We start from the raw sequence: 12,808 nt of genomic DNA, 5'->3' as shown, positions 1-12,808 counted from the left end.
ACATTTTCTGAAATGTTTTTCTTCTGCCTTTTCACTGATGCCTTCGGGCATTGGATCCATTGCACCACCTTACTCTGTCAAAGTCAGCTGCAGGAACACCTTGCACAGCCATGTTTTCAGTACCATTTGGATTAGGTTTCCAAACACTAAAGACTTAGCAGCAAGGTTCAGGAATATCTTGAAGTGAAGGCATCATACAAATCTTCATAGTGGGACAGTAGTGTCTTCTACTGTTTCAGGCTCAGTCACTTTTCTTTTTTATAATCTGTTACATGGAAACATGCCAGGTTTGCATTCATGTCTTTCATGCATATATGCAACAGGGCACTCATATGGTTCAGTCATCGAAGCAGTAGCACTGGAGTAGGTAGAAACTACAACTCAAAACCAGACTCTCTACCATGTCAGATTTAGCACTTTCCTTTTTACTGTTTTTTTGTTTTGTTTTGCTTTTCCCACTTGTGGATTTATTTATTTTTTCCTGGAGGAATGAGGGCTTTTTGGGGGGGCAGGTTGGGTGGGAAGGGAACAAACAATACAAAACCGGGTAAAGCAATGAGTTCACCTCAAACCAGATGCTTTCCTTAGAACCTTAAGTCATAAAAGATCGTATCTTGCTTGCCCTTCTGAAAGGCAGACAGATGTCAAAAGGTCACAGGGACTGGCCAGCTGTTCCTCTGCACCAGTCCTAGTCACCCCGCAGGGCTGGCTGCCCTCTGCCACAAGGTCTAGCCAACACAGGATACTGCTTCTGTCTTAAACCTCTCAGGTTTGTCTCTGGAGCTAAGTGGGCACAAGTAGATTCCTGACAGCTATTCTGAGAGGACTGCTGCCTGCACAGTACTTGCAAGCCTTCTCTTTGAGTACAGGATTTCAGCAGCTGAAAGCAGTGGACAGGGAAAATAAAACACAAAGAGAAACTTAAAAAAAGTTACAGAACTGAAAGTTTTATAGAAAAAAAAAATCAAGTCCCATAGCTCAGAAAACAAGTACTTACTGCACCTATGCATTAAGGTCAGTTACCTAACTATCTTTGCCTAAAGCAAAAGCAGAGGAAAGTGTATTTAACAGCCTCGCCTGTTGACAAAAGGAGAAACATCTCTGGAGTGCCTTTCTTTCAGGTGCTCATTTCAACTTTTCTGTATTGTTATTTTTCATGCAAATGAAAAATAAAAGCCCTTTTAACTGACAGTACAAAACACAGAACTTGAACAACCTGTGCTGAGCAGGAGGAAAAGACAGTAAGCTTACAAAACACAGGGCGATGCCTAATCCAAGTTGTGCAAGTATCAAACCCAGCCCTAGTTGTGGGAGTTGAGAAAAAGCAACTCCAAACAAGTTGTCCACTGATAAGGGAGGTTGAGATGTGCTCTTAACCAAAACTGTACATTTCAGTATTTCTAAATCTGAGACAGTATGATTCTGCCTTCTGGTGTCAATTTCTGTCTTCGTTACAAACTTGCTCAAAATTACTAAGAACTTTTAGCAATGGTTTAAAATCCTGATTTTGCAACATACCTCTCCCTATGGAAAACTAAAAGCAAAGCCTGGAGGAATGCTAATCATTTTAACAATAATATATAGTCACCTCAAAGACTCCAAGTATCAGAGAGATAGATATTTCAAGATTTTGCCAAATGCAAATCAGATAAAAAATACTGCATCTGTCCCTGCAGCACCAGTGTGAGGACTGGTTTATTGAGATTAAGGCTCTATTTTTACAGTTCTGAGTGGGAAGTTTTGACACAATGAAGGAAAATTTCAGAACTTTTTTATCCTATTTCTGGGTTTTGATTCCGCTCAAGGACAGTTGTTCTTGTCCTTCAAGCACAATGGCTCATTTTCTACATTCACGAAGTAGCTGAAAATAAGCAAAATATAAATTGCTTTAACAAACTTGTTATAAACAAGAAAAACATGAAGAGATCTCTCTTAGAGATTTTATGAACCAATTCCTTCCACCCAAGGGAGGAATAAACATAACATTCTAAGCAGTGATAAAGTTAAATCATTTGTGAATCTGGGCTCTGAATCACAACTTCAAAAGAACTCTCTGTCCAACACCCTTGTTAAAGTGTCAAAGTAATACTGATCTCCACAAAACTCCTAAAAAAATTCCCTGTTGCCATTTGAAGAGAAAAATATTAAGTTGGAAGAGAAAAAAAAAAAGTAAGCTTTCTGACATAGAGGTTACTGACCACACAGTGCAAGTACTTAACCAGTAGTGGTTGCATGGTCTATTTGCAAGGTATAGCTATACAGAACAGTGTCACTTGCTAACCAGAGCAGTTTTTCAGCTGACAGTGGCTTAAAGTCACTTTCTGTAACAAACATGATATACATTTGACTATTGCCATGGGCAGTATGACTGCACAGAACTGCAGTCATATTTCTGAATTACTTATACACTTCTTATTGCTAAGGTTATATTAAGTCCTTGCCCAATTTTAGTCAGTTAATGTTCCTGTCACTTCTGAGAGGATATACGGTTCTCTTCCATTACTAAAGAAACCTGCCTGGCCAGTCCAATAGAATCACTGCAACCTGTTCACCTGAATACAACAGAAAGATTCCTACATGTTAGACAGCACCCAATTCTACATGGAAAGTCAATCAGATAAATCAGTAAATCAGTATATCAGCATACAATCACAGTCACATACCTGGTATCTTTGTGCAATTTGAGAGATAAGCAAAAGAAGTCAAGTGTGACATTATCAGTGAAACGTATATAGGGAAGAAATGACTAAGGACAACGAGCTGAATGCAAGTATAAATACACTTTATAAAATTTGCAATCAGTCATTTCCAACTCTTATCTCTCTTAAGGCAGATATTTCATGCAGGAAGGTCAAATATTGTTTTTAAGACACTCATCTTTGGTTTGATACTCTGTCATTAGAGGTATGAAGCTAAATTCTAGGCTGTGACTTCACATAAGACAAAACTGTCTGCAAAAGTCAGTGTAGACAGCTACCACTCAATACAAAGCAATCTAAATCCAACAGTACTTTCATTTTTCATGAAAATATCTGCTACAAGATAGTAGCTGTGACTGAAAAAACAAAAAAAGCAATGAACTCAGACAAGTATATACTGCAAACCTGTATGCAATGGAAAAAATAAGCAACTGTCTTATTACAACTATGTCTCAGTTTTTTTGTTTGTATTTTTTTTAAACATTAAACTTTCATTTCCCAAAACAGGACATCATACACCAATGAAACCATGTGGACTTTACATTTAAATATATGTTCTTATTCATTCTGTACAGATCCAAACAACAAGGGTTTTTGTTGTTGAAATGAGCTACTACAAGCATAAAATCAGCTGTAAAAAGTTTTTCAGCTCAACATTACTTATAAGGTTAGCTCGTATAAACAAACCACAACAGTAATTTTTTTGTATAATTACTCTTAATACATGCTAGAAAAAGCTTACACCTCTGGGAAAAGAAAAACAACATGATTTCACATTCATCATCCAAAAAAAGAAATGAGAATAAGAATTTCACATTCATAGTTTACAACAGCCATCAGCCACAATTGGAAACAGGCTGCCCTTCTCGATGGATCTGTGACAGGAGGTATGCTAATTCAGTAATGAGCCATCAATACAGTATGCCTAAGTAAGCTGTTAGCGCACAGAGCCTGGAAGCAGGGTAGCAGCGGGGAACAAAGACAGAACTGTCCTCAGACCACAGAGAAATGCATTACTTTATTCTGTGGTATGAGAGTTTGATGCTGAACTTATTGCATACCTTCCTAAGAATTCCTTTGACAGTATCTTTCCAAGAACACATCAGTAACTCTTATCTGCATTCCAATTCGCTTTATCCTTCAATTTTTAAGATTCACTGAATTACTTGGAACCTATTTCTCATCTCACTCAAAATAGAAGCCAACAGTTACTCTGAGAGCACCATGCCTGGCACTCTGCAGAATAACTTCTGCAAATTAAATGCAAACCTTCATCAGTACGAGTTGGTGGAGCAACACAAAATGATACCAACACCTGTACCCTTCTGTTCAGCCCTCCACATGTTGTAGTGCCTCACTGCAGCTACATAATGTCTGCTTTCAGATGGCAGCCCCAGTGTAAAGCCTCTGTAAACATGTTTTCCACCTGCAGAAAAGATCCTATGATACATTCAATAACACTTCTGTTTTATTCAGGCTCTTTCAACATTAGGCCACATAAGTTGCATGTAAAATACACTGCCTTCTACAAAGGCATTCCCCAGACACTGGGAGACAGGCACAAAACACTCATACTGGAAATGTGAGAAAGCTAGTGGCTGAAGTCACTGAAATCTATTCTGCTTCAGTCACATCGAAGAATCAAAAAGGACTCCACAGGAGCCAGTACAGAGTTACACTGGTGTAAAATAGGAATGAAAATGAAATTAAACCCATTCATACTGAAATCACACTCTAGAGATTCCTCTGTCTTTAACCCGAATTATCTGATTTGTTATACATTCATAAGTCAAGGTTTGATGAGATTCTTTCAGGGGAACTCTTTCACTCAGCTAGGGATATTTCAATCTGATTTGCCACAATACAATAAAACAGTCAATATGCTTCATTATTTATAAGGTTATTAGTACCAGCTTAATTAGTATTTATAAGGTTATTAGTACCAGCTTAATTAGAAGATGCTATTCAGTCCTCCTACCACTTCTGCAAGATGGACAACAGTTTAATCACCTCTGTTTTGCTAACCAAGCAATTCATACAGGAATTTGCACCAATACACAACAGTCAACCAAAGTGATGAAAGATATATGGAGGCATATTTGCAGCAAGGACCGCCCTCCAATGCAGCACATGTCACCCACATAACTGAGTCCGTCATCCAAGTCTCTTCTTGTTCACATCAATTATAAACTTCGTTTATTTCAGCAGATTTTAAACTCATTTACAGAGATGGTAAGAGGGAAAACAGCTTTAAAAAATGTATGGTTCAAATTAAGAGTTTGAATGTTTTCCTCATCTATCTCTGACATTTGGGCCCAAAGAAGTCTCAATCATTCTGCAAAAAAGGGAAAAAAGGAAACATGAACATTCTCTCACTATGAGTAATAGCATTCTTCTCAGCTGGCTCCATGCTAGAGCGAATCTTCATCTGTATCAATGTCACTGCTTGGCTTGTTCAGTCTCTCAAACTCTTCTCCATCCTGCAAGAACCAGAAGCAGGAGAACAAAATTTAACTTGTCATCAATACATAAAAAGAGAAAAGAGAGATGAAGAGAGTTTATTTTTAAGCAATCCCTATGATATCAACACCCAGTAATTTATCTTTTACCAGTGTGTTGAAATCTTACTCTAGTACACATATGCTTGTAAGGGACGAGCTGTTCCAACTCTTTTCTGTGGCTTGATCCCTGAAAGTTTGTAGCCTACCATCAGGAAATTTGCTCACACAGTATTATTTGTTTTTACCAGAGATGCTCACTTGTAAATGCTAAAATAGATACTGTTTGTTAAGCAAACATCTAAAAGGGCACCATTTGTAAGTTTCAGAAAACATCTGTTAAAAGCTTAATGTTTCCTAGAATTTAAAGGGAGACAGCACTCTCTGCTGGTTGCAGCACATTACAAACATCTGACATCGCAGAATGTACAGATATGGAACCTATTTCTCAGGTGAATGAGCTTAGGCTCAGCTGACCTAAGGGCAAGCTCTCTGAACCTCATTCTTGTTGTCTAGATTTCCTCCCTAAATGTAAGGAAAAAACCAACAACAAACAGAAGTCCCTGGAGATAATGAAGTAGAGATTTTAATTTTCGTACATAACGTTATCTTTCTATCTTTCACTGTTATGGCAGAAAATCTTAATAAAAAATATTATTTTCTTCATGATGTGGGCCTAGCTACACAGAAATTTCAGTTCTATTTAAGTATTGTTTCCAGGCACCGATTCCAATTTCCATATTCCCAGGGCCAGCAAAATCCTCCACAGAGGATTTGTACAAAGCTGAAGCTGCTCATAGCACTATCACTGCAGATATGCATTGTTTATCTAGGATTCATGAATTGAAAAAGTGCAATATGGAAAGCAATACTATATCACTTTTGAAGATTTTTAACAAATACCGAGGAGTTTTGGTGTTTCAGCTGAGGAATAAGTCCAGACAACATCCCATAGTGTAAATAGAGGGGAAATAAGAAAAATCAGACAAGTATGGAAAAGACTTACCCCACGTGACCTCTCCCATGTGTCTCCTTTGAAGAGCTTGCCCCTTTCCCTCATAGTGGCATATTCCAGGCTTCCTGGTTTACTGGCATTATAGATGAATATGGAAAGAAGCACTACAGGAGCTTCCAAAAAGAACTCTAAAGAAGGCCTGAAGTCAAAGATGACAAAAGACACAGTGGTGATGATGACAGTGGTGATCTGAGCTGTCATAACATGGAACATATTGTCTCGGAACTTCAAGATGAAGGCTACAGACAGCCCCAGGAAAGCAGTGACAAATATGAGAGACACTGAGAAGACGTTGTGCCCATAAAAGAAACCGCAGTTCCCTATCTGCCTCCGGTCTTTAGCCTGTAGGCCCAGCATCAGTCCATTGAACAATATCCCAAAGGCATACAGTTTGCTGTTCTGTGTGAAGATGCTTTCAGCAACCTGATCCTCATCTTTCAATATCTTTTCATTGTAGATATTAGCCAGGGCAGAAATGAAACACTGCACTAGAATAAGCAGATGTCCCAGACTGAGACGTAGAGGTTTCAGCGCTCCTGCCATGGCACTTGTGACATTCCACTGGAAGACAGGAAGGAATCTTGGGGCTCCACAGCTACCATTTTCCATGCACGTTTCCTCTGGTCCATCAGAAAGAAGGCAGTGGTTAGACGGACTGAAAAGCATGTTGTGATGGAACCCATGTACAGTCAAGCTTTGCTGATGGCCTCCAGTTCCTAGTGTCAGGGCAACAATGGACAGGAATAAGATGACCAGAGATGCCCACTGTACCCAAGATAGTTTTCGCCTAGGAGTAGACAAAAAAGACATTAATTTTAGCAACATGGTTGTACAAATTAAGTGACAGGAGAACAAACCCTATAAAGGGCACACAAGATATTGTGCTTGTCTACATTTCCTCATATGTGGCACAAAGAAAAATTTTGATTTTTCAGAATTGATAGGAAACTGCCAAAACATAGCATACATTTTCATGGCAAGGAGATCCTAACCTGGTGGTTACAGAAACAAGGAACTGAGAATAAATGTAGAGATAAGGAAAGGAAAACCTTTCAAGATAAAGTTAGTTCTAGATGCTGTCTGCCTGACAACTAAAGTCAACTGTTGTCAACAGATTTGAATGATTAAAAGGAAGTCATACATTCAAATAATTCTCTCTCTGGTAAACTTTTACAACATTTCTTTTCTTTCCCCATTATTCTGTATACTTTTAAAACATTTTATGAAGGTAGACTTCCTGTAATGAAGAAGGCCTAACAGTCTTTTTATTTTAACTGCTCTCTCAAGCAAACCCAGTTTGAGGGGGAAAAAAAATCAGAAATTTGGAAGATTAAGCACACTGTGATATCACAAGAAATAAAAAACTAAAGAACTGAGAAAAAGCACTTTGCCCAGACTACCAGATGCTTGGTTGGAATATTAACACCATCTTCGTTCAAAGTTCACTACAAATAACTTTTCAGGTAGTATATGAAAGCTAATATCCTTTTCCCATCACATGAATAACAAAGAGATTTATCCTATACTGTTAACCAGAAACTCATCGCAGTAGGAACAATATTACTGAAAACACCTCTTTCACTCTCATGTATGTCATCCTTTCTTGTTAGCTTACCTTTACATTCCATTAAGAATTAAATCACACTGGAAAGAAGTACTGCTTATTGCGAAGTATGAGATTTAATGCACAAATGAAGGTAAATAAACTCAAGCCTTAATTCTGACCATTCAACACATATCACTTGGCATTGTCACACATGACCAAATGTGGAGATATCCAGAAGCCCCTAAAAAGCTATTACATACAACATCTTCATGTGTAGAACACAAAGCATTTCTCTAAGTTGGTGTAGTCACAAGAAAACAGTATTACTTTTGCTATCAGACAAAGAAAGACTGTAGTGTAACCCCTGCATCTAGGCTAGAAAGACAAACTTTAAAGTTTCGTTTACCTTATTAAGTATTACTTACTTTAGCACCATCCTGAAGAGAAGAGCTGTTGTTATAATGACAAAATTTGAGAAGAGGACAGCCATTGCCTAGAAAAAAGGAGAGGAATAAAGTTATAACCCAGACACGCTGGTATCAAAAGCCCACCAACTTTCAGTGACAGCTTAAAGAAGGGAGTCCAGAGTGGAAAGCATCACTCTAGTACTGAATCCTTCCTTCCTTAACAAAGTGGTAGGATAGTATACCCTTAAAATAATACTGAAGTGCTATTTCAAAGTATCAAGCAAAGCACAGACTCCGTTCCACTACAGGGGGGGGGAAAAGACTGTACTGAAATAAAAATAACAGGAAACTAATTCAGCTGAAAACATACTTGATGAAAACAATAATAGTCCAGATGTCTCTCAGAGCAGCTCCCCAGACAGGCTGACCAGTCAGAAGGAAGTTACTCCAAAATGAAAATAAGAATAGGAAAAGAAGAGGCTGCTTTTAAATGGTAGCTTGCAGTATACATGAAATCCCAGACTTGGAAAAGGCATTTATAAAAAACAAACTTAACTGATGTATAGTGCATTTTCTTTATCAATTATAAAAGATGAGGAGGTGCTCAGCTTAAATTATCAAGACTGCAACCCTTCAAATCCATCTCTCTTTAATTTAGAGATAAGGATGTAGTAGAGGACTATGTCAAAGGGAGACAACCATACAAAGCAGACAACATCAGTTGCCCATCCTTTGTTCACTGTTGCTGTCACTCCACTGCAGAAGTCCACGAGATTGGTCAAGCATGATCTGCCCTTGGTGAAGCCATACCGGCTCTCTCAGATCACTTCCTTATGAAAATGCATGACATGGTGTCTCTGGTAAGCTGACACATGAAACACCCACCTGAGAAATCACAGCTTCATTTTATGCTTTGTGAAATTATAAGTCACTTAAAAACTCATGTTAGGTGAACATTATGGAAGAAGAAAACATGGAATGAGCTGGTAGAAACCATTCAGGAAGAAAGAGGTCTGACTTAAAATTGATGTACAAATGACGTGCAAAACAACAGCTGAGTTTCAGACTGAGTTTCAGGGTTCTGTAACTCCATCAAGGTATTCTAAGTTACAGATATTTAGTTATCTCATTTACTATTTATGTCTGGTTAGCCATGATAGTGTTACAGTTTTACTTATTCATAAGGTAAACAACACTAAGAATTCCAAAGGAGAGTAACTTTAGTGCACATGTTTTGAGAAGTTTTACAAGTGAGCACACGTGTGTGTGCATGCAACACAGAACCTGCAGTGTACTTTTATCAAAAAACTGATCTAATTCAGCCAATTCCTACTGCTTAAGAAAGCAATAATATTGTGTAACCTTTTAAATATCAGACTTTGCTATTAAAATGTTATAGCTGAATTTCCTTTCCCCTACTCCTCCCCCCACGAAAAATGGAGAAAAAATAAAATAAAATGACATCTACTTAATTCTAAGACACAAGATAATTCATTTCAACCAATTTTTTTTTTTTCAGCCAGGTTCTGTTCTAGACTCTGTTCTGTTCCTAGCAGAAATACACATCTAAAAGTGAGTTATTTTAGAGAGGAAATTCTGAAAGGGAATGAACAGAAATAGTTATGCAGTTTTTAATGGTAAAAAAAGAGTAACCGCAGTATTTTATAGCAAGCAGTAATCATTTGATTCCATGAAATTTCAAACAGGTTCTTAACCAAAAGGTACTTCAGCATAAAGAGAGAGAGCACAATAAAACCATATTTCACAAGTATACATAGATTCATTCAGAAGGCTTCTTGTAGCTAGAAAAAAGTATAAATGAAACGTGTGTAAACATAATTAAGTTTAATCTGTTGTTACATAAAAATAAAAAGTAAAAAAATGGAGAGTCAGTTTTATTCCTTCCCTACTCACTTCCTATTACACTTTTTTCACTTTGGTGGATTACTTTTATTTGTTTTTCTTTGGAATTGTTGAGAAAGAAAACAAGTCAGCATGTGAAGTCGTGTAAATAAAGTGGCAGATGCCACACAGAAAAAGGCAACTCGAACACTAGCAACGTGCACAAATGCATTGAGAGAGAAATACAGAATTGAAGAAACCAAAGGATGGAAAGCACAAAAAACCTGCCCCACACTGAAGAAATTCAGGTTATTTCTAAACCACTTAGGATGGAGAAAATGCAGAAACATCCCTCTACTGAGAGCTGTAGAATTGGACCATTGGCAGGAGAAAGAATGATCTACCTGTTCAGATCATTCATTTACCTACAAATCTCTTGTACTGTCAATGTACCAAACATAGATAGCCTACACAGTCTTGTTTATTATTAACACATTGAAAGATGCTTCACTCAGTACACGTGTACTTACTGGCTGGAGGTAGGACAGCACATAAAAGACAATCAAGTTATCCAGAAAGTAAAGAAAGGCAGGAATTGACCATTTCATGGAATTATAAAAATTCTTCCAGGAAAGACATCTGAATGGATGATCCAAGCAGCCCTCTAGAAGGAAAACAGATCAATATGAAAAACAACTTCCTTATTATCAAAAGTTCATTCCAAACCCCTCTGAATAGGCACTACTGTTCTCTGGCAACACAGAGGACATCCCCAAGGCAGAACACACAGCTAAAGCAGCAATCTAGTGTTTATGAGTGTTCACATTCTTGTTTCACTGGGGAAACCACCAAGGAGTCACAGAATCACAGAACTGTAGGGGTTGGAAGGGACTTCTAGAGATCACATAGATTGTGTCTTCATTACACTTTCTAATTCAACTCACCGTTCTCATTTCAGCTATCACACAAACAACTTGATAACATCAGAATGTAATGCACAAATTATAATAAGGATAGTTATAATTGTGTATTGAAGACACAGTCCCAGAGAACATTACTGTCAGGAGTTACTCCATACCATTACATGTGAATCTATTAGTGAGAAGAAGGAAAAAAAAAAGATTTGAAGTACAGTACAGATCTTAGCAAGTCAACGTATTTTAGTTACTTTAAACATACAGACTCACCTTTTTTCTTAACCCATAGTGCCAATACCACACACAGGACCAGCTTTACTACTTCAGAGCATATGTTCACTGTTGTAGGAAGGTAATCGTATTTGTTATCTGTGGGATTCAGCAAATTGTAAAGAGTACACCATCAGATGCTGTCTCTTGCATTCACCATTAGAAAGTATTTTAACCCCTTCAGTCAGAATTATAGCCCCTGCTCATGAGCATAAAGTGTCAGCACTTCTATTACAAAAATACTTGTTTTTTGACCAGTCAGTTGCCTTTCTGGGCTGAAATCTTTCCTCACTTGGTCTCGGTTTACAGTAAACTTTTTTGGAAGAACTAATTATCATTCCCCACAAACAGTGATGTAATATGTTTTCCTACTAAGAGAAAGCTTCCAGGATGACACAACCGAATTATGGGATTTTATCATTTATTTCATAGCATGTCTTGCTAACACTTGCTTTAAAGAAAAGCAGTAAGACAGTAAAAGCTTGCACACTATTATACTATTTTCTCCTAAAGATGTTGTGAAACAACTTGGTCATGCACCACCAACAGCATTCATGCAACTTAATATTTGAAAAGTAGCTATAAAGTAATTTATCATCTCATCTTTTGAGGCTCATCTTCAACTGGATCATGTATCTTACAACCTCAAATTGTTATTCTGTTAGACCCAATGAAATTTATGTCTTGGTTTATGTAACGGAAAACTTGGTGGAAAACTAGGTTTTGGGGTATAACGACAACTCTTATTTGTTATGTTCACTGTCCAACAATACCTTCATTAGCAGAATATTTCATCAGGAGGATTCGACTCGAGCCCAGAGTAATGAAGACTCCCCCAAGTAGAAAGGTGTAGATGGTTGTCTTGGAGCAAACTGCAGAGCTATGACGGCACTTGTTCTCCATTCTGCTGCCTTGCTGTCAGTGCCCTTTGGACGACACAAAACACGTACATTATAAACCATTATCAGAAACTGATAAGGTGAGGTGAAATGTGTGCCTTTTATTGCTTTGCATTATCTTAATCAAAACGGTTTGTGTTGACAGTCATGATTGCACGCTAGTTATTTTATTTAAAAGGGAAAAAGATGTGCTACGAGGACCAGCAAAGGGGAGAATAAACACCACACATACGCAGTGACAGCTATGTAATACTGCCTAGCTGAGCGAGATCAATTACGGTATTATTTCTCTACAGGATTTTTAGGTTTGAATATAAATGTGTATGTTACACAGAATGGCTGGGTTGGAAGGCACCTTAAAGCCCAGCCAGGTCCAACCCCCAGTCGCGAGCAGGGGTGCCACCCAGCAGCTGCACCACGGCTCCATCCAACCTGGTCCCGAACACCTCCACGACATCAGAAACCGCTCCCGTTCCCAATCCCAGCAGACAGCCGCACAGGGCCGCCCGCGGCTCACCCGGCACCAGGCGCACTCCGGGCGGCGGCTTCCGTAGCTCAGCCTCCCGCTGACGAAAGACGGGAAGGTGGCGGCGGCGGCCCCACCAGGCACTGGCTGCACGTTGGAGGCGGGAACGGCGAAAACCGCCCCTCCTCCGCTGCCTCGTTCTCCATGACAATCGCCCACGTGACCCAGGCTTCATTCCGGATCTCGGTC

General features: G+C 38.6%; 1 protein-coding gene across 1 annotated transcript; it reads right to left on the bottom strand.

The window, feature by feature from the left end:
- Positions 1-4,775: 4,775 nt before the first annotated feature.
- On the bottom strand, positions 4,776-12,681 carry SLC35A5 (solute carrier family 35 member A5). Its single transcript, XM_065742017.1, has 7 exons — positions 12,611-12,681; positions 11,968-12,120; positions 11,195-11,293; positions 10,538-10,671; positions 8,184-8,251; positions 6,204-6,999; positions 4,776-5,179 (listed from the first exon to the last, which is right to left on the bottom strand). Exons 2-7 carry the CDS (start codon positions 12,095-12,097, stop codon positions 5,111-5,113), a joined length of 1,296 nt encoding a protein of 431 aa, XP_065598089.1. The 5' UTR covers positions 12,098-12,120; positions 12,611-12,681; the 3' UTR covers positions 4,776-5,110.
- Positions 12,682-12,808: the final 127 nt, after the last annotated feature.

The sequence above is a fragment of the Cyrtonyx montezumae genome, unplaced genomic scaffold (assembly GCF_038088225.1).
Source record: "Cyrtonyx montezumae isolate F1298 unplaced genomic scaffold, pur_monq_1.0 scaffold_3, whole genome shotgun sequence".
Classification (NCBI taxonomy): Eukaryota; Metazoa; Chordata; class Aves; order Galliformes; family Odontophoridae; genus Cyrtonyx; species Cyrtonyx montezumae.
Note: the sequence above shows the minus strand (reverse complement) of the source record. Positions and strands in the feature narration are given on the sequence as shown.